Source organism: Culex pipiens, chromosome 3 (assembly GCF_016801865.2).
Source record: "Culex pipiens pallens isolate TS chromosome 3, TS_CPP_V2, whole genome shotgun sequence".
Classification (NCBI taxonomy): domain Eukaryota; kingdom Metazoa; phylum Arthropoda; class Insecta; order Diptera; family Culicidae; genus Culex; species Culex pipiens.
The window spans coordinates 128,784,119-128,806,751 of NC_068939.1; the positions used below are offsets into that span (position 1 = coordinate 128,784,119).

The following is a 22,633-nucleotide window of genomic DNA, read 5'->3' on the forward strand; positions in this document are numbered from 1 at the left end:
AATCGAAGCGAAATTTTACCTGCATTTTCACTGTTTTAGAGTTTTTTAATGAAAAACTAAAATTTTCACAAAATTCCGTAAAAATTTCGTTTGATACCCATATTGCGAATTATAAAAATTTGAGTATTTTCGAGAAAATACGGTATTTTGTGAACATTTTATTATTTCATTCAAAAAACTCTAAAACAGTGAAAATGCATGCAAAATTTCAAATCGTTTGATACCCATATTGCAAATTATAAAAAATTGAGTACTTTAAAAAAATACGGTATTTCAACATAATTGGGATGGTTTCAGTAAATTTTAGAAATATATTAAATATCGTTATAAGTTATTGTCTGTTAACGCCGATAAAATTATCGCCGAATTATCGGAATAACGATAACGATAAAACTATCAATATCGAACCTCGATAATTTTATCGTTAACAATCTTGCTAATAAGTTAAACATCTAAATAAGATTTTTTAAACTTGTTTTGACCACAACTTTGATAATTCACAAAAATCTCAATTTTCACAAAAAATACTCTGGGCACAGAATTTTCACCATCAAAATTAAAAAAAATAACGCGAAATTATTTTTTTTCATGTAAAGGAACATTTTCTATAAAGTACTTTTCAGTATCCACAACCAGGGCTTGGACGGGTAACGGTCAGTGACTGGAACTAAGCGACAAAAAATAAAAACAATAGAAATATTGAAATAACAAGCCATATTTTCAACATTTGCATGGAAAAAGTGATTTAAAATGCATTTTACACAAGTTCAGTTGTTTTGCAATCATTAGTTTTCAAAAAATGTAATAAAAACAAAAACTTTTGCGGAAAAAAAACTTTTTGAGATAATAAACTTCGAAAATTTTCAAAAAATCAAAAGATTTTTAAATCAACCCAAACATGCTTAAAGGGACAAAAACTTAAAAATAAAATTTGTACCAGCCTAACTAAAAAATAGCAAATATCTATCTGCTAAAAACATGTATGAAATACATAACGGATTGTTATTGTGTATTCATATCTTTAGCTGATTCGAAAACGCAAAAAAAACATTTTTTTTGATAATATTTAACATTTAATTTTCACCCAATTCAGGTAAATATTTCCATCATAGCAATGCCGAAAACTCTGTTTGATTGCAGGGTGCAAATTAGATCCACAATCACTTTTTTCCACGGCCTCACAACTGATCGGCTTTTTTATAATCGAAACCTTGTCCGCACTTTGCTCATCGTTTCAACAGTGAACCATGATCAGCCAACCGACAAATCCGCACATTCCCGTTAAATCTGTTCCACCGCGGAATGTGTGTTTCTCCATCAAGGTTGCGTAATCATACACCGAGGGGCCCGTTTAACCCTACTTTTTTTTTCGAAAATTGATGAAAAAAGGCGCTAATAGCTTATCATTAGTGGAGAGGGGGAGAGGAGCGGGGAAGTACGTGCCGATTTTTTTTGTTCATTTTCGGGAATCTATAATTACACACACCTCAAACTAGACCGCGTGCTTTTCCGAGCGTTCAACTGACAGCTGCGAAAAAAATCTCAAAAAAATCTAGAAAAAGCTTTGAACTACGACGTGGGTCAAACTGCGTTAGCGATGCGTAAAGCGAAACGTTCTTAAAGAAAGAAGAAGAAACAAACGAACTTACCCCGGCATGTCTTAAAGCTAATCGCCGAATGGCTCCATAGGGTCATTGGCGTCTTTAACCTAAGGTACGCTGAACCATTGAAGTAGGCCTCCTTTTCCACCTGTATCGAGGCGGTTCGCGTTGAGCATAGCACTGAAAGAAAGAAGAAGAAAACGAGGGGAAAAACATTAGAACACTAGATTGAAGCAAGCGCCTTCGGTAGGAAAAGACTTCTTTTAACGCCAGCGAATGATTAGAACGAAACAAAGGACTTAATTTGGAGCGGGCGCGCTGGGCAAAGAATATTAGGTGATTAGTTTAGGTTAGGTTTGTTTTTTTTGTCGGACTTTGCCTCGAAAATTATCGGCCCTCGCCTCACTGTAGACTGTATTCCTCTTCTAATTGGAAGAATTGTTTTTTATGGGGGCGTTTTTTGGAGCTTTATGCGGGCGATTACACCGGAAATTTGAGTTGAAGAGGATTGTCTTTTCTATGGTTTCAAAATGATTGATAGAGTTGTTTATGAATTCATCAGATTGATATTTTGGGCCTTTTAATTTCCTTTCTACGACAATTTATTTCATTTGCACCAAAATTGCAAAATTTAGCTTGTAAGTAAAGAAAGTAAATCTTTCCCAGTTCCTGAGGGGAACACCCTTGAAGAGTATCGGGGCCGGCATTTACAAAGCGGATTCAGTGGCAATTTCATTCTCATCTTAATGTTAACATGTTGAGGTTAATGTTAACATTCCATAGGTCGCCTCCCTAAGGTGTCGTGATAAGGTCCAGTTTGTGACGATACACTACCTTCCCTTTACTAAGCAATCGATTCCAGAAGGGAAAAGATCACCAATTGTGTTGGTCCGAGCCGGGATTTGAACCCCAATCTACCGCTTACGAGGCGGAAGCGTTACCACTGGGCTACGTGGCTCGTTCAAAAAAAAATTTAGCTTGCTCCAGAGTTATATTCTGCCTGCTTGTGTTGAAGCGCTTAAGGTAAAATTGACATATTTTTATGTTATCGTGAAACCATGGACTTTTTAATTTAATAGCTCGCGATCTAACAAATAAATCATCAAAAAATTGTAAAACCCATACGAAAATTTCAAATGTTGAATCAAAATATGAGCTAAGGGAGAAAATTGTACAGTAATTTTTCATTTGCGCAACATACCGTGAATCCCAATTCCATCTAAACTAATCTAATCCAACACAGACGCAGCCAGTCCGATGAAAGCATGCTGGAAAGTCTTAGGGTTAGAATACGCCAAGCACTTTTCTGATCAATATTGATAATTACGTACGTCCGAGAACACCCGAAAACATATAACAAAAATTAAAGTGGCCAGCCCTACTGCGTTGTGTTTACCGCAGAAAAGATTCTGCAAAGATTATGAGAACAGATCACATTAACCTTCTAGCTTAGGTTTACACTTGTAGCTTATTTATTTATTTACATTGTATGTAAATTTCGTTAGCCCAATAGGTTAGTTTAAGTAATTATGTAAAAAGCCTTTTTGTCATTTGGACTGTAAATCTGTTGACAATAAAAAAAAGTTGTTTTGCATCATTAGTTCGTCCAATCAAGTTTTCATGCAATTTTGACAGTTGTATTAAAATTAATATAGCTATTAAAATGTTCAAAAATCTGTATCTTAAGAACGAATTTTCTGATCGATTTGGTGTCTTCGGCATTGCTTTGAACTTAAAAAAAACTACCGGGTTACACTCTAAATAAATTACCTTTTTTTTAATTCACAAACAGTTTTGCAGTTTTGCTAATTTTTCGAAAAAATAACGACTTTTGAAACATGGAAAAAAAATTAAAAAATATAACTAAAATATTTCACATGGTAAATAAAATTTTCAATCGAAAAATACTTTACATAAATTTTGATATCAAGCACCGTTTTCGAGTTATATCCTCTCAAAAAATATTTTTTGTTGTTAAATGTTATAATCAAGCTCGACCAGATACAGCCTTCGAAAAAAAATCATTCAAGAAAAACGAGGTTTTCTCTTAAACATAACGCTGAATTTTTTAAGTGATGGTAACATTGATAACTTAGAAAATATTAGTTCGAATTTTATTATAGAAATGAAAGTATCGTGAAATTTTCCGAACAAAAATATTTTCAAAATTTTCAAATCAACCCTAACATTTGATATGGTCGAAAATAAATGTTTTTTGAACTTTGAATTTGGTCGACCAGATACAGCCTCCGAAAAAAAACATTCAAGAATTTTTGTTTTTGGGAATTAGGTACCTATATTAATTTATCAATCCAAAAAAAAATGTTGAAAAATTCATTTTCCCCGGGATTTATCTTTTTATTTGTTGTATTTGAAAATTTTGAAAATATTTTTGTTCGGAAAATTTCACGATACTTTCATTTCTATAATAAAATTCGAACTAATATTTTCTAAGTTCTAAGTTTTGTTCGGAAAATTTCACGATACTTTTATTTCTAAAATAAAATTATTATTAAATTATGCTTTAAAAAGCTTACAAAAAATTTATAGTTTATTATCGTTCCATGAAATCATAATTTATGTTGTCTTCTAAATAAGCAAGTGCAATTCCCAGTTTTTAATGCTTCAGATATTAAGATTATCTGAAATGAAGTTCAAATTTTTAACAAAATTGTTTTGTTCAATAAGAATAGTATATTGAATTGAATCAAATTAAAATAAGTTCATTCATTTTATAATTTTTTTCAATAAAATTTCAAAACATTAGGCAAATATTTTTTAAAGTTTTGACACAAAGATACACTGAAATCGGACCGTACAGTACCGTAAATTTTTTTTTTCGCTAAAATTTTTTTGAAAACTGATGATTGGAAAACAACTGAACTAGTGTAAAATGCAGTTTAAAACACTTTTTTTTCTTTCAAATGTTGAGTTTATGGCTTGTTATTACAATTTTAATTGTTTTAATTTTTTTTTTGCATATTCAAAATTGGAAGGGGTCGTCCGGCCCTCCGTCACGAGGTATCAAAAAACGGACCTCGGATTCGTGATCAGGGACAAAATTTGAGCACTAAACAATGCAAAACATAGATTATTTAATTAATGAGCTCTTTATCACCCAATAGGTTCCCAGAACTATTTTTTTCAACTCTCTGCCATCTTACACCATTAAATTTTAAAACATTTTAGAATCAATTACATTGTAGAGAACAGTTGTCTGAACAAGTTCCATAAAAAAATATAAATTTTGGTTCAATATAAGTAATGATATACCCAATTTCCTATTTATTTTAGTGACTTTCCAAAATTTCTTTGTATAATTCCCTTACACATGATAAACACTGTCTACTAAGATACGGTTCAGGTATGTTTTGCATTCGCATTTATTCAAAAACTATATAAAATAATCATTCGTAAAGATAAAATATTCTTTGTTATTTTCCACATCTTTTGAACGCAATATGGTTTTGTATAGTTTTGCCTGGTAATGCGAAATACTGATTCTATGACAATTCCCGGAATTCCATTTCCCGGAATGGACGTTTTCCGGAATGGACATTATCCGGATTGGACGTTTTCCGGAATGGACGTTATCCGGAATGGACATTATCCGGAATGGACGTTATCCGGAATGAAATTTCCCGGAATGATATTTCCCGGAATGGACATTTCCCGGAAAATTACTCGCTTACTACTCGCTTACTTGTGGTTAAGAATTATTTAGTTTGTACCCCGTTGGTTTGACCTAGTCACATTGAAGGGACTCGATATTTTGACAACAATATGAATGATAAATACATGAATGATAAAAAGAAAGTGAAATGTTGGATATAGACAAACACTAGATGGTTACTATAAAGCAGAATGATTATTTTCAAAGAAGGGAAAACCTCAAGAAAATAAAAAGCTTTTCAGAAAATCAATGTGTAATGTGCCCTGACAAGAAAATAAATAGCTTGAGTGTATTTTTAAAGAATGAAAAACCTCAAGGAGGTACACATTATACGTTGATTTTCTGAAAAGCTGTTTATTTTCTAGAGGTTTTCCCTTCTTTGAAAATAAACATTTTGCTTTATAATGAATTTAGTCACAAAAGTCAACTGTTTAACACAAGAAGGGAAATCTCTTACACGAAATTCCATCACATCGATTAAAGATCGTGTATTTTTAAAGAAGGGAAAACCTCAAGAAAATACATGACAGTTCGTCACTTTTTAGTTTGACTTTTACCAACCAACGGGGTACAAACTAAAAAAGTGTCAAACGAAAAAGTGACCAACCACCGGGGGTTGAGTGTACATTGATTTTCTGAAAAGCTTTTCATTTTCTAGAGGGTTTCCCGTCTTTGAAAATAAACATTCTGCTTTATAGTGAATAAAAATAAAATAAATTATTCGCTCTACAGCATTGCCTTGGCGATCTCGATTGCGAGATTTCTACTCGAAACTAGGTGTCCAAAGGCTTGATTGTTGAGGCAATTGCAAACCTATTTTTACACCTTAGCTTCCATCCACCCCGGGATTCGAACTGACGACCTTTGGATTGTTAGTCCGACTGCCTACCAGCGACTCCACCGAGACAGGACCCAGGGAGACGACTCCTACACCTGGACTGAGCTATCGATCTAACCTTTAGGTTAGACCGGGGCAAACATTTACTTCCCCGTCCGACGGAAGGCATGAACCGAGGCATGAACAGACAAATCTTGTCTCGAAAAATGCCACCACCGGGACCGTCTAGAATCGAACCCAGGCCGACTGGGTGAGAGGCAACTTCGATTACCCCTACACCACGGTTCCCGGACTCTGCTTTATAGTGCAGAAGCCTTTAATGAAAAACTAGGTAAAATTTAGTTGAATTAACAAGAGAAGGGAAAATTCTTATATAAAATCCCATTACTTTGATGAAGTGGCAAATGGGCAGTATTCATGATTGCTGAGAGTCGCAGGACTCTCGCCCTTTGCTATTAGTAAATATCCAGCAAAGCAAAGGGTATAGCATGCATTTGATACTGTCAACTCCCATTCGGCTGTGTTCTCGTCGCTGTCATGTTGAAAACTGGAGCCAAGGGAGGTCCTGTTGTGAATTCTAGGTAGAATTCGCCATCACCCAAGACACGAAGGCACGAAGGATAGACCATGTCTTGGGGGGTGAAAGGATGATAGGATTTAGTGATAATACCACAATTTTAATATTTGTCTTTCTCTCTTATTTCAGAGGATGCCTGGTCTGAGTTCTAAGTGTTGCAGAAGCCTTCCGCTCTACATAATGGAGCCTTCCTTCTATCATTTCCTGTATTTTGAAAAAGGTGATGCGCCGAATGTGGACATATAGTTTATCACACTTACTCCATACGGTGTGAACGTGAAATGCTGTATGTTTGCAATTGGTGCATTGGCTATTTTCAAAACAAGCTAGATTTTTCCTATTATTTTAAGATAAAATTTAGTAAAATCTATCCATCTATTTATTTTGCTATTGCTATAACTTGTCCCTTACCTCACAAACTTTAACTACTCTATTCTTCAATCTTGGAATCGCAATACATTATTGTAGAAATGTAACTGCTGAAAAAAATTGGTAAGAAATTTGGGCATAACTGTTATTAATATGATTAAAGGTACGTTCAATCTGTTTTATTATATATTAACTATTCTAGTTTGCTTGTCCTGTCCCATATTTCACAACTTCAGTTGTTTTCTAGTAAACTTCTCGTTACAAGTTGGTAGTTCTGTAGGTTTCATTATTCTTTCTTTCTGTGTTAGTATGTTATTCAATGTTCGATTTTATTTTACATTGTACTTATCCCATTTTTTCTCTTTTTCTCTTTCATGTACCTTGCGAGCATACGATGACCAAAAAAGTCATTGTATAAGCCAACACACGTGTATTTTTTACAAAGCCGCGAAACAGAACAAGTATTTTTATAAGTGCGTGAATAACAATCGGTCGTTGAAGCTAAAAAAAAATGTGAGAACAATATCGCGCCGTGGTTCAGTGATAATAAGGCGAAGAAAGTAGACGACGATTCCGCATGAAGAATAGTTATAGCGGAAATTATGTGTTAATTGCACAATGGATGAAGGTTTGAAGTTGACACTATCAAAAGGGAATGGTAAGATGCAATAGTAATATTGCTAGGTTTGATAGTGTCAAAAGGTAAGATCAAGAAATAAGGATTATATAAACCTATATTGTCATAATTATTGTATTCACTGAAAATTCTATCCGCTTTCTACCCCCAATGTGTCCTGCACTGGGGGTGCCTGGGGTAACTTCGAGTTGACCTGGGCCGCCCGAGGAATTATGTCGTAGGTGGCTCGTGTACAGGTTCACTCACCTCTGCTCGCGGCAAGGTTTTCCATAGGTCTGCACTCGAACATGCAACATGGGACAGCATGAATCTTCAGCTGAAGCCGGACGAATGTATTCCGAAATTACAGAAAATTACAGAATTACAGAAAATTCCATTACTTTGATGAAAGATCGCGTATTTTTAAAGAAGGGAAAACCTAAAAAAAGTACACATTATACATTGAATTTCTGAAAAGCTTTTTATTTTCTTGAGGTTTGCCCTTCTTTGAATACCTACTAAAAATTGGTAGAATTTATTCACAAAAGTCAATTGACTAACAAAAGAAGAAAAAAAATCTTACATAACAACACATTGAAAGAATGGTAAAAACATCTAATATCTATCGATCTCATTGTTACATCTCGTGGTGGTTGATAAAGTATTGTTTCAATAGTCAACGCTAGCATCTATTGTTAGTGTCCGAACATTTCACATTCTTTTTATCATTCATGTATTTATCATTCATATTGTTGTCAAAATATCGAGTTCCTTCAATGTGACTAGGTCAATCCCACGGGGTACAAACTAAATAATTCTTAATCACAAGTAAGCGAGTAGGCAAGATTCCATTCATTTTCATATCAGGTAATATAAAAAAACTAATTTTCAGGGAAATGTCCATTCCGGGAAACGTCCATTCCGGGAAATTTCATTCCGGAAAACGTCCATTCCGGATAATGTCCATTCCGGATAACGTCCATTCCGGAAAACGTCCATTCCGGATAATGTCCATTCCGGAAAACGTCCATTCCGGGAAATGGAATTCCGGGAATTGTCATAGAATCTACTAAACGGCTAATGTCCCAAACCCCTTTAAAAAAAATGGTTTTAGCTTTAATGACGAACAAAAAAAAGCGTTTTTCTCGGAATACTTGATAAAGGAATGGAATCTTGAGTTTTTTTTTATTAATTTTATATACTTATTGATCATTTGATGCATTCTGCATTCTGCAATCAGACTAAATTTCTACATACAATTAAAAGCCACAAAATTGAATCCAAAAATGCCAACTGCATAATTTTCACACAACTTGGTGCCAGTAAACGGTCGTTCACATAATGTTGAATGACAATTTAAGCAAATAAGCCCTCTCACACGGCCACCATTATACAAGAAGTCGACAATGGTCACCGAAGAATTCCGTATCTTCAGATTATGAATGACCTGTGAAACGAACTAAGCTGGTGGTAAAACAAACTCGGTACATCTTCTCAAGTGACTTAAACGCCGCTCCAAGACACTCTGCGTTGTTTCAAGATCCCGGGGGTGATGGAAAATCATACCAAAACATAATTACGCACGTTCCACCTGTCCGTCGGAGGCCAAAAGGGGGTGGTGGGAAACCACCGAAATGGAAAGTGAAAACCTGCTCCGATGAGGTAATGCACCGTGCATCGCTGAGCTAATCTGGCCAAGCGTCAAACTTGCTGCTGCTGCCGAGGATGAAAGGAGAAACGTCATTTTCTCATGGGAGAGACAATTATCTCGACGAAATAAAAGTCGCGCGCGGAAAAAAGCGACGCAGCGACGTCGCGGATCATTACGCGAACCGCGTGGAGGAAGAAAAAGTTGAAGAGAAAAAAAATGCCGAAATTGCCGGCTTACACAAAGAACAATTTCATGGATCTTGGAGACCGCCGCGCCACCATGTATGCCGGCTTGTGATGGAAATTTTTGGTTGGCTGTTGGCAAAACAAATATCCGACACACCGGCAATTTCTCCGTAGGGGAGAGTTGGGTTAAGAAGTTGACGTTTCTTCAATGATTTTTTTAATTTAAAAAAAAATGATCTTGTGGTGGAATTTGATTTCCGATTTTTTTCAGATTAATGTTTGTGACTCCTCCTAAACTTTGGACGATTTTCTACACGCAAATCTCCTAAACAAAAACATTAACCGTGTCATATGTGGTTGTCATGCTGTGGTCGTGGAAAGCTAATCGAGTTCGTCGCTTGAACGGGAAACGGGCGGCGTTGAAGTCTTTGAAACGCAGTTATGGTGGCGCAGCGTGGTAAGGCGGTGGAAATGAATGGCTTTCGAACCTTGTTGAGGGGGGAAGTTGTTGTTGTTGTAGCTGATTTGATTTTCTTTTTCCGAAGGGACGGAAGTGAAGGTATTTTCCCACAGGGGTTGGTTTAAAAAGTCTATTGAAAAATTAAGCGATTTTAACAACTTCTGACAAAAAAGAAATTTTAACAACGTTAACAATTTCGGGCCATTTTTTGAAAAAAATAAAGATTTTTTTAAACTGTTTTTTAGGAACACAATCTTTTAAATCAGTCAAAAAAATTTTAAATAAAAACGCCTAGCAAAATAAATCGATTGGCTGGTTGAATCATAATTGAATCGTACACGAATGATCGCACAGATTGAACAACCAAAATTAGAGCACCGGAGCATAGCGAATCAATCACACATGAACAACGTCTCTCACTCACACAATCGCGTTTTCAAACAACGGAGAAATGATGTAAAAATTGCCGGCGAAAAAATCTGCGAAAAATGCCTCGTAAAAAAAACGAAAAACGAAATGGAAGCTCATAAACATATGCATAAACATGTTCATATTTGGCCCACGAATGCACGCAGACATGAAAGAAAGGTATCCAATTTGAACCAAACACGCCGACAATTGAGTGAATGTAAAATTATGCACTTTTTCCCTCCTACATCCAAACGGAACGCAACAACGAAAAGTGTGTACTCGTTGATGGGTACAACTAAATCAGCAAAGTAGTTACCTCTTCTATTGTATACCCCCAACTCTACAGGTGCGTGTGTGACGTCGCAGAATGCGAGTTTGTGTGTGAGAACGCACTTTGAGAAGAGCAGAGCGTTGTGATGATTAAGAGTGAAGTGTAAACAAATACGAGAGTGCGTGTGTGTGTGTGTCTGACGTGGTTTTTACACGAACATTGACCTTCTGCTAGATTAAAGCTTCTTTGCTGTTGTCTTTTCAGCGAACGTTAGTAGCTGCTACTTGTGTAGGCAGTTACGAGTAAAATAATTGAGGTTAGAACTGTTTAAAATAGACATGAAGATTGACATGAATGCATAACGGGTTCTCTTAGAATTCATGAATTGGTTTAAATTTAAATAACATAACGCTTTTTTAAGATGTCGAAAAATTTCTCATTTATATTAAAGGACTTTGGAGATTGTCTCGAGGTGTCATTAAAATATTTAAAATATTTTTTTTCCAATATTTCAGATGACGATTTCTCAGCAACTTTTGGATAGATCTTCAATGTCTAAATTGAAACACTATTGACCGATTCTTAGCACTTGTTTACCAAGCAGTAATTTTTTCAAGTTGAACTTTGGATGGTTCTGATAATTTTCCATGTTTTCCAACTATTTGAACCACACAAAAAACATATTTCCACACCAAAGTTCCTATTCTAAACATATATGTGAGCAGATGTTGTAAAATGTATAAACGTTGGGAATTTTTAATTTTCCCAACTGTTTTAAATAATAGCTCAAATTAATAGAAGGAATGCAGATATTTAATCAATCTAAACGGTATTTTATAGTAAAATGACTCTTTTATAAGCCCTCTTATTGACAGAAGCAGATTCTGTAGGTATAAAATTATACAGGACATTTGAAAAGGGGGTATATGGAAGCGTTGTCCCGTCACGAAAAATGACAATAGTTTAATTTGCAATAGTTCGTGAAATCGGTTTTGCATCATATTTTGGATTCTCTTCGTACTCAAAAAACCCTTTAAAATGCTTATTAGAAATCGAAAATTGGTCAAAAGGAACCAGAGTTACGACTGACGCAAGTTTGCGTTGTCCCGTCACGCCAATTTTTTGGTCAAGGCACGAATTCAAAAAAAGGTGCTCATTTCTCGTGTCTAGAAGCAAATCGTGTAACAGGCCAGTTTTTGATCGATCTAGACTAAATCGACCCTCCAGAATCCAAATTTGCCTGTTGATTTTCCTGAGTCTCAAAGGGAAGCGAGATATTCAAGATGGCGTCTAATATGGCGGCAGAATGGAAAAAACACCATAAATGGTTCAATCAACTAGTCAAATTTAACTAATTTGGGGTCGCTGAACTCGAATATGAGCCATATAATACTCCAAAGTACTCAGAGAATGTGCAATCCAAGATGGCGGCCAAGATGGCGAACCTAGAATATTGGAAATTTTTATACAGAAATGTAACAGGCAGTCAACAGGTCAAATTTAATTAATTTGGGGATGCTGAACTCGAATATAATCCTTAGAATATTCTGAAGTCCTTAGAACAGTCTGTGCGGCATAATGCCAAATACGGTGACAAATAAATAAATAAGTACTCAGGGATTGCAATTCAATTTTCTAGCTTCGCCATCTTGGATTGCACACTCCCTGAGTACTTTGGAGTATTATATGGCTCATATTCGAGTTCAGCGACTCCAAGTTAGTTAAATTTGACCCGTTGATTTCCTGTTACAACCCTGAACAAAAAAATCAAATTTTCTAGCTTCGCCATATTGGCCGCCATCTTGGATTGCACATTTCCTGAGTACTTTAGAGTATTCTATGGCACATATTCAAGTTCAGCGACCCCAAATTAGTTGAATTTGACCCGTTGATTGCCTGTTACACATCTGAAAAAAATATATTTTTTTTTAGCTTCGCCATATTGGCCGCCATCTTGGATTGCACATTCCCTGAGTATTTTGGAATATTCTAGAGCTCATATTCGAGTTCAGCAACCCTTTGTTGAATTTGACCTGTTCATTGCCGGTTACATTTCTTTATAAAATATCGAATATTCTAGCACCGCCATATTGGCCGCCATTTTGGATTGCACATTCCCTGAATACTTTGGAGTATTCTAGGAGTCATATTCGAGCTCAGCGACCCCAAATTAGTTAAAGTTGACTAGTCAGTAGAGATTTTCACAATTGCTTCATTTCGTGACGGGACAACGCGAGCAAAACCCTCTTTTGCAAAATATCTGCGTTGTCCCGTCACGAAAAGAAGTACCTGTCAAATCAACAAAATTTGACGAAATTGGGTGATCCAGGAAGCAAAATCTTCGTTTTTCATTTTAGAAACAACTGTAGAAAAGGGTTTTTCCAAAAACTTACTAGGAGAGCAGAGTTCTTCACTTATGTGTATGAAAATCAAAATGATCCAATTGTACGATGTTGTCCCGTCACGCTACATTTGTAACTCTCTTGACTCAAACTTTGTGTTTTTAAATGTTTGCTGGAGTGAATCTTATTGTAAATTTAATGTACTTTCCAAATTTGTATAAATATTGGTACCTTTTCTAACAGATTTTGAAGTTATCAGCAAAAAACTGAAAACATGTGCGTACAAACGTTGTCCCGTCACGAAAGAATCGGTCTATTGACGATTTTTGCTCTATCCAGATAAAATATTTCTAAAATGTAAAATCAACTCAAATTTTGAAAATTAATTTTAAAGAGTGTTTTTGGATCTTTCCGAAAGTAAGTTTTAATCAAGAAACTGAAACTCATTTTATGTCATTCGTTGTATTTTTTGGAAGTGAGGGTTGATAGTTTTTGTTATTTGTCGTTTACCATCATCTCGCCGCTGTCGTGCTAACTTGTGGCACGTGCATTTGGGCCAAATTGAGTTAAGAACGCCATTTTGTGCAGCTCACAATGCCTCACCTTTTGACCTTCAAAGATCCCCAAAATTCGTGTTCAATCCTGAGATATTCAATAAAAACCGGAAAAAAAAATCCGTGCGTTTTGTCATTTTTCATATGAAAGAAAGTTTCAATCTTGCCGTGCTATCTCGACACGCCCTGAAAATTGATGTAAGTGCGACAATTGGCCAAAGGGATTTCAGGTCAGAACGCGTTTGACGCACGTAGAAGTTAGACTACCGTAAACATTTGTAATTATAACTCGGGACTCCAGCAACCAAATTCAGCCAAACTTCAGGACAATGCACAGAATGGTCAACCAAACAAAACTTGTCTGTTATTGTTTACATTGCGTGCTCTCGTATTTGTTTATTCAAAGTCAAACATTGACACGCGTTTTTTTTCGGAACGTCAAAATGCGACGTGCTACAAGTTAGCACGACAGCGTTGCTCTAAAATATAATTGTATTAAAAAAAATAAATGGATATTTTACGCAATTCATTTTTTTTTAGAATTCATGTCATCAATACCGGCTTCTTTGCCAAAGACACCAAATCGATCAGAAATAATCATTTCAAGAAACAGATTTTTGAATATTTTTAATACTACTTTTTATGAACAGCTTGCAAAACTGTATAAACGATATGTGTGAGCGAACGAATGATGATAAAACTCGATAATTTTCATTTATAGTTTTTTTTAAAGTCCCATAAGCTATTGTGTTTTATATGTTTTTTAATAGGACCTTAAAAAACCTCTTGATTTGTTTTTATATGCATTTTTTTGTTTTATAAAGTTAAATATCTCTGGGAAATGTTGTCTCTAACAATTTTTGACTGATTTAAAAGTTTGTGTTCTACTCAAATCTAATTTATTGATCTGGATTTTTTTTCAAATTTTGAAAAACTTGTTTGATGAATAAATCTAAAAAATACGCGTAAAAACATTTTTTTGATCATTTTATGGCCATTTAATTTTGTTTTTCATTTTTAAGACTTTTGAGCTATGCCATAGCGAGGGCAAAAAATATTTGGCAGTGCTGCCAATTCTGAGAAGAAAAAAAATCATATTTAAAAAAAAAAAACTTCGAATTGGTGGTTGATATAAAAATATAACATAAATTATTGATGTGATGATTTCCTTCAAACCTCATGTTTCCTGTTTTTTTTTCTTTTTGTGGCTGTATCTTGCCAACCATAGGCTCAATCTCAATAGTAAATTTTAAAGACTTAACGTTTTTCAAGACTTGGGAAACTTTTTAACAAGTTAAAGAAAAATTGCAAAATTTAGAAAAAATCTAACTTTAGGTTTCGTCAACAGGAGCGGCTTTTTCGGCCTCCTTTACGATCGTCCCTTCAAATGCTGCACAAAGTAAACTATTGCGATTGCCGAAAGGTTGAAAATACTCCCAAAACTGGGCCACCCGCTCGTCCGAGGGAAGAATGGCCTCGAGTCGAGAGAATAGTGGTACCATTCACGGACACAGAGAACACAGCTCGAGATGGGCGAGAGAATTATTCTCTCGAGGTTCATTTCTAATCTAATCTAATCTAATCAGACCCTAGCGCAGCCAATCTTTCGAAGGGATCCTGGAGAGTGCCTTAGGTTAGATGACGCCTAGCACTCTTCTTGTCATTTATGCGTAAAGCCGTATCGCAGAGATGACTCGTAATTAGGTTGAGTTTGAGCACCGAGTGTTCGAACAACAACACAATTCTGAATCGACAGGGGAGGAAGAAGCGTGGGGACACACCACCATACGCTCCGAGATTTTTGGTTGTATTCGTTGGGAGCACCATGCTAAGAAGGTTTGGTACTCCGGGACCCTCTGGGATGGGACATTGTATTTCCACGAATGCCCTGGACACTATTTGCCGTGGTTATAGCGCCACAACTCGCTCTCTGTAACAGTATTCCTAATTCCAGTCCACGCTCACCAAGTCGTCATGGCCTAGTGGTTAGCATTTTTGCTTACCAATCCAAAGGACGGAGGATCGAACCCCGCCTGGAGCGACTTTGATTTTTCGTTCATATTCATCATTTCAAATTTATGTGTTCTTAACTTTCTCGTTGGGAGCAGATGGGAATCGAACCCAGAACCATTCGCTTACAAACCGAACACCGTAACCAGTCAGCCACGGCCGCTCCTTATTCTCTCGAGGTTCATTTGCAAAAAAAGCTCATCCGTCAAAACAAAAAACCAAAAGTGTCGACTACGGGAATCGACCCAGAACCCTTTGACATACTAATCCAATGACTTATCTGCCTCGGCCACCACAGCTTGGTGACTACGGAGTGGTCAGATCTCGATGTATGACACTTGTTTGAGATTTATTGTTTCAATCAAAGAATGAACTCATTTGTTATGGTGGTGTGAGTAAATAGCATTATTCTCTCGATTTTGGCGCTGGGCCCTCAATACATTTTGAGGGAAAGATTCTCTCGGCTCGGTATTTTGAGTGTACTCAATAATTGTCATTTTTTTTTTCTAAAATCATGTTTTATCTAGTAAATTTCTTCCGAAACATGTTGTCTCAATCAATTTTTGAATGATTTTAAAGTTTGTGCTCTACTTTAATTTAATTTATTAATCTGGAAAAAAATCTTCAAGTTTTGGATAACTTATTGTTAAATTTTGAAGTGCATTATTATTTTTAAATGATATCGAAACATAAATCAAATTGAATTTATTTGATTTTCATCAAAAAAACAATTCCATTTTTCGACATTTCGATGCCACTGTGCTCTCTTGAGCTAACTAGATGAGAAAACCAGCAAGCTTAGTACAAGAGAGCACAGAGGCAATACACCAATACTGAAGTTCAATGAAAAAAAAAAAAAAAAAAAATGATCCTAAATTTTTCCTAAATCAGCCTATTTTATGGGATTTTATTTTTTGTATTTTTTTGGTTTACCTTTAACCTTGATGGGCTTTCCATTTGACCAAAAAACTATTTTGCGTAATCAAAAATGGTATCTTACTACTTCTGAGTTATGACCTAGCAAGGGAAAACGATATTTGGCAGTGTTGTCAATTTTTTGAAGAAAATTAATCATATTTTTTTTAAATATTGCTTAATTTTCTTTTTACTTTAATTTTTTTAAAGGTTTTTTTGATTTTGCTGGGTTTTTTCAAAAGTATTTTTTATCCTCTAAAACAGCGATTCTCAACCTTCTTCTAGGCTGGTACCCCCTGCCAAGTAAATCAAGTAGGCCCGGTACCCCTGTTGAGAATCGCTGCTCTAAAACATTTTTAAAGAATGAAAATTTTCAAAAATGTGTTTTTGTGCAAAAAGTAAAATTAAAAAAGATTTTTTTTTATAGTGCATCAAACTTTTCCCTGATTTTTCTTACCGATGTCCTAAAACTTTGCCAAGGACATTAAATTGGTAATAAAACCGTTCTCCAGACACAAATTCAAGAATTTCAGATATTGTTGTTATACAGCTGTCAAATTTGTATGAAAACTTGTATGGGCGCAAAATGGCTTCTTTGGTTATTGGTTTAAGGCAAATAAAAAAATACAAAAAAATCGATGACTGAAATTCTGGAGAATTGCTCATAGCATAAAGTGTTTGCAAGCTGCTAAAATTAAAAAAATACGAAATATTAAGTTTTTAAATTTTTAGTCATTTTATCGTAAGTTGAGATAATATATTATAAATTATAAATTTGATCAAACTATTATTAAATTAAGCGAAAAAAGTGATAAAAAAAAGCAAAGCAATCCACTTTAACGACCCCCGGGTCTTTTGTGGGCTCTGTTGCAAGTTTCTGCTCATTTCTAGGCGTCCGAAGGTTATGTGTGGTGAGTCACTCAAAACCTCTTTTTACGCAAATGGACCGACGTTTTACTTCCCCATCCGATAGAAGGCCAGGAGGATAAGGCGGGAATTGAACCCGCGCCCCATAGCTACTTAGGGATCGGCAGCCGAAGCCGCTAACCACCGCGCCACGAGGCCCGAAAAAAGTGATAACTCAGCTCAATTTGAGAGTCTATCAATACCAAATGGCCCTTCCCAGGGCCGTATCTAAGGGGGGTGTTATGGGTGTTCAACACCCCCCATGGAAAAAAATGGCTTACACCCCTAACGCCCCGACAAAGACACGGCCCGAAGGGCCGCCATTTTTTATGACTATCAAAGTTTGACACCCAGGGAAAAACTTCACTCTCACTAGATACGCCATCAAGTGAAAACTCAACTCTCAGTAAATACGCCCTCATAAAAACATTTGACGCTAAAAAAACTCCACTTTCCCTAAACACGCCCTTCTAAATTTTTTTTAAATAACTATGTTCGTTGACGCCAAGAGAAAAACTAAACGCTTACTCAATACGCCCTCATGAAAATATTTGCAAAAAAAACAACTTTCATTAAATACGCCCTCAAGAAAATTAAAAAAAAAACTTTGATCGTTGACGCCTTGAGAAAAACTAAAGTCTCGTTTAATACGCCTCCATAAAATTAAAATAAATACGCCTCCATAAAAATTAAAAAAAAAATTTGATCGCTGACCCCTTGAAAAAACTCAACTTATTTAGTGCAAGAATATATTTTGAAAAAACTTGTATCGTTGACGCCTTGAAACAAAACTATGCTCTTAATTATTTTATAAAGGCGTATTTACCTACATAAAATAATTTAAAAAAACTTTGATTGTTGACGCCTTGAAAAAAACAATTACTGAATACGCCCTCAAGAAAATATTTAAAAAAAACTTTGATCGTGGACTGCTTGAAAAAAATTTAACTGTCACTAAATACGCCCCCAAGAAAATATATAAAAAAAGCTTTGATCGTTGACGCCTTGAAAAAAACTAAACTCTGGCTTAATACGCCTTCATTAAAATAATTTAAAAAAAACTTTGATCGCTGACGCCTTGAAAAAAAAAACTTTCACTAAATACGCCCTCAAGAAATTATTAAAAAAAACATTGATCGTTGACGGCTTGAAAAAAAATTCAACTGTCACTAAATACGCCCTCAAGAAAATATAAAAAAGCTTTGATCGCTGACGCCTTGGAAAAAAACTAAACTCTTGCTTAATACGCCTTCATAAAAATTATTTAAAAAAAAACTTTGATCGTTGACGCCTTGAAAAAAAAAACTTTCACTAAATACGCCCTCAAGAAATTATTAAAAAAAACTTTGATCGTTGACGTCTTGCAAAAAAACTTCCACTAAATACGCCCTCAAGAAAATATAAAAAAAAAACAATATTAACGCCCTCAAGAAAATATTAAAAAAAAACTTTGATCGTTGACGGCTTAAAAAAAATCAACTATCACTGAATACGCCCTCAAGAAAATATTAAAAAAAAACAATATTAACGCCCTCAAGAAAATATTAAAAAAAAAACTTTGATCGTTGACGGCTTAAAAAAAATCAACTGTCACTGAATACGCCCTCAAGAAAATATATAAAAAAAGCTTTGACGCTTTGGAAAAAATAAACTCTGGCTTAATACGCCTTAATTAAAATAAGTAAAAAATACTTTGATCGTTGACGCCTTGCAAAAAAAACTTTCACTAAATACGCCAACAAGAAAATATAAAAGAAAGCTTTGATCGCTGACGCTTTGAAAAAAACTAATCTCTCACTTAATACGTCTTCATAAAAATGATTAAAAAAAAACTTTGATCGTTGACGCCTTGAAAAAAAAACTTTCACTAAATACGCCCTCAAGAAAATATTTAAAAAAAACTTTGATCGTTGACGCCTTGAAAAAAATTCAACTGTCACTAAATACGCCCTCAAGAAAATATAAAAAAAAGCTTTGATCGCTGACGCCTTGAAAAAAACCAAACTATCACATAATATGCCTTCATAAAAATAATTAAATAAAAACTTTGATCGTTGACGGCTTAAAAAAAAATCAACTGTCACTAAATACGCTCCCAAAAAATTAAAAAAAAAATTTTTGATCGCTGACGCCTTGAAAAAAAAAACTAAACTCTCGCTTAATACGCCTTCATAAAAATTATTTAAAAAAAAAACTTTGATCGTTGACGCCTTGAAATTTTTTCACTTAATACGCCCTCAAGAAATTATTAAAAAAAAAAAACTTTGATCGTTGACGCCTTGGAAAAAAACTACACTCTTGCTTAATACGCCTTCATACAAATTATTTAATAAAAAACTTTGATCGTTGACGCCTTGATTTTTTTTTTCACTAAATACGCCCTCAAGAAATTATTTCAAAAAAACTCTGATCGTTGACGGCTTGAAAAAAATTCAACTGTCACTAAATACGCCCTCAAGAAAATATTTAAAAAAACCCGATTTAATATCACCAGAGGTGAAATAGAGCCTTTCTTACAAAATGATGAAACTCCGAAAAATATATTGGTGCAATTAAGTTTTCAGAAACATAATGATACCACCCAGTGAGAATTTGACGTAAAGCTTCGAATCTTTTTGGACTAAACCACGAATGCATTTTTTTTTTTTTTTCAGAGGTACATTATGGGTCCTAATTATAATTAATTAAGAAAAACTTATTTGATTGACATTATTAGAAAAAAAATAAAGGGTACTCAGTCTTTAATGTTAGTCTATGATTAACTTAAAAAATATGTATCGATATTGCACTTTGTCGATCTATTATGAGAAGCCAGAAAGAACACCTTCACGTACAGCGTAAAACGCCCAAGCCTAAATATGCTGGCGTTTATGCTTCGACTTGACGACTTGTCGATCTTTCGAGCGAGAACAAGACGTGACTTCGAATTTGATGTTCAGTATATGATTATGTATAAAACCAAAAAATGAATGGGAAAAATAGGGTAAAAATAAGACGAAAAACACTAATATGGCTATATCTCTGGAAATACATTTAGGAAAAGCTTCAAATGTTGGGCCCAAGCAGTTTATGGCGCATGTTTTCGAATGGATTTTTGTTTGAAACTGAATTCTTTTAATTTGATTGTGTTATCTGTAAAATAGTCCAAAAAATACCTCTAATAATGGCTTTGACCATATTTACTGGTCGAAAATTGTAAATCGAAAAATAAAATGTTCGTCTCCGACCCACGGCTACAAATCTGAAATATAAAAATTGTGGGTTTTACGAGCGGTTTTCCAATGATGGAAGACACAAATTTTTAAGAGCGGATACAGACATCGCTCAAGTATTTCAGAAAAAGAGCTCTCAAAAATCAGACTTTGAGTTCCGGGTTTCGGGCCAAAATTCAATCGAAAGAACGCATCTAAACCTTCAAACTAGACATAGGAATTTTTTTCTGGGACGACCCCTCGCCGTGCACGATTTTTTTTAAAGATTTCTAAGAAAAGCGTTTTTCCAAAAGCAAACCTTAAACCTTTCTTTTGTAAGAAAGGCAAAAAGCTTTGATCGCTGACGCCTTGAAAAAAACTAAACTCTCGCTTAATACGCCTTCATAAGAATTATTTAAAAAAAAGCCTGGGTTTAAATGATAATTTTACATGGAAACACAAAATATGACCAAAAATCGATTTTTCGACACTTTGGGTCAATTCTGAGGGCAGATTCAGATTCAGCGGGCAAAATTACATGGAAAAACAAATATTTGGACAATTTTCGAAATTCGTTAGGGTGGTCCCATAAGGATTTCCCTTGAAAATTAGACTTTTTCAAATGAAGATATCTCGAGTTTAAAGAAAAACACCCCTGAGATTTTTTCAGCGTTTGTAGTGCTAGATCTCCTCTTTCAAATGCAACCTAGTGCTTAAAATTTGGCTTGCGCCATTTCGAGATATTTAAGTTTTAAATTTGCATCTTTTTTACCTTAAAATCGCTGTAACTTTTGACCCTTAAGTCCAAATTGACTTGTTAGATAATAAAAATGTTTGTTTTTTAGAGCTCTAAAAGTGCCCCGAATACCACTTTTCTCTAAAACTTAACCCTGAATTGCCAGGTTAAAAAAACTGATTTTTGAAGGTTTGCTCAGATGCTTTATATAAATTTGGTCGTAGAAGGCGTAGATTACGAGATAAAATTTTGGTGTCTTCGACAAAGTTGCTTGGATTGGCAAGCCCGTCAACTTTCTAGAAGACGAAAAAATTCCCAAAAATATTCCTGTAGAGTTAGATTTCCAAAATCACCCTAATCGTGAACCACCCTAATTTTCAACCAAACCAAAAGTTGCGCCTTTCCATATGCAACAACTCTTCTGAAGACACCAAAGCTCCAAAACTTAACCATTTTTCGGAAAATCCATTTTCCACTTAATTTTGCGATCTGGACCACTGTGCAGTGTTCACACGCACGCCGCCAAAGATCGTCCTAAGCACTCGCCGTTCGAAAACTTCAAGCGCTTGCAGGTCCTCCTCGAGCATCGTCCACGTCTCGTGCCCGTAGAGGACGACGGGTCTTATCTGCGTTTCGTACATGGTACACTTTGTACGCCGGGAAAGGTGACCAGACCGTAAGGTCTTGTGGAGTCCGTAGTAGGCACGACTACCGGTGATGATGCGCCTCCGAATTTCTCTGCTGCAGTTGTTGTCCGACGTAACCAACGATCCGAGGTACACAAACTCCTCTACAACCTCGAACTCGTCGCCGTCGATCGTCACGCTCGGTCCTATGCGAGTCCTAAGGGACTCGGTTCCTCCTGCCAGCAGATACTTCGTCTTCGCAACATTCACCTTCAATCCAACCTTATCCGCTTCCCGCTTCAATTCGGTGTACCGCCTGGCCACATCCTCGAACGTTCTGCCGACAATGTCCATGTCGTCGGCGTAGCAGATGAACTGGTTGGACCGGTTGATGATCGTGCCCCGCATGTTGAAGCCCGCCCGCCTCATAACACCTTCAAGCCCAATGTTGAAACAGAGGCCGGAGATACCGTCGCCTTGTCGCAGTCCCTTGCGTGATTCGATCGGGTCGGATATCGCTCCCGAAATCTTCACGCTGCACCGTGCCCCGTCCATCGTCGATTTCACCAGTCTGATCAGCTTCCCGGGAAAGCCGTTCTCGTACATGATCTTCCATAGCTCTTCGCGATCGACCGAGTCGTACGCGGCTTTGAAATCGATGAACAGGTGGTGCGTCGGGATCTGGTACTCGCGACATTTTT

General features: G+C 35.7%; 1 protein-coding gene across 2 annotated transcripts in view; it reads right to left on the bottom strand.

Moving 5' to 3' along the window:
• Nucleotides 1-22,633, bottom strand: part of LOC120414843 (protein crumbs) — a 122,633-nt gene that overhangs the window by 42,253 nt on the left and 57,747 nt on the right. For both annotated transcript variants that reach the window (XM_039576168.2, XM_039576166.2), the window contains exon 2: nt 1,650-1,781. In XM_039576168.2, coding sequence (XP_039432102.1) covers nt 1,650-1,781 — 132 coding nt within the window. The remainder of the gene's footprint in view (nt 1-1,649; nt 1,782-22,633) is intronic.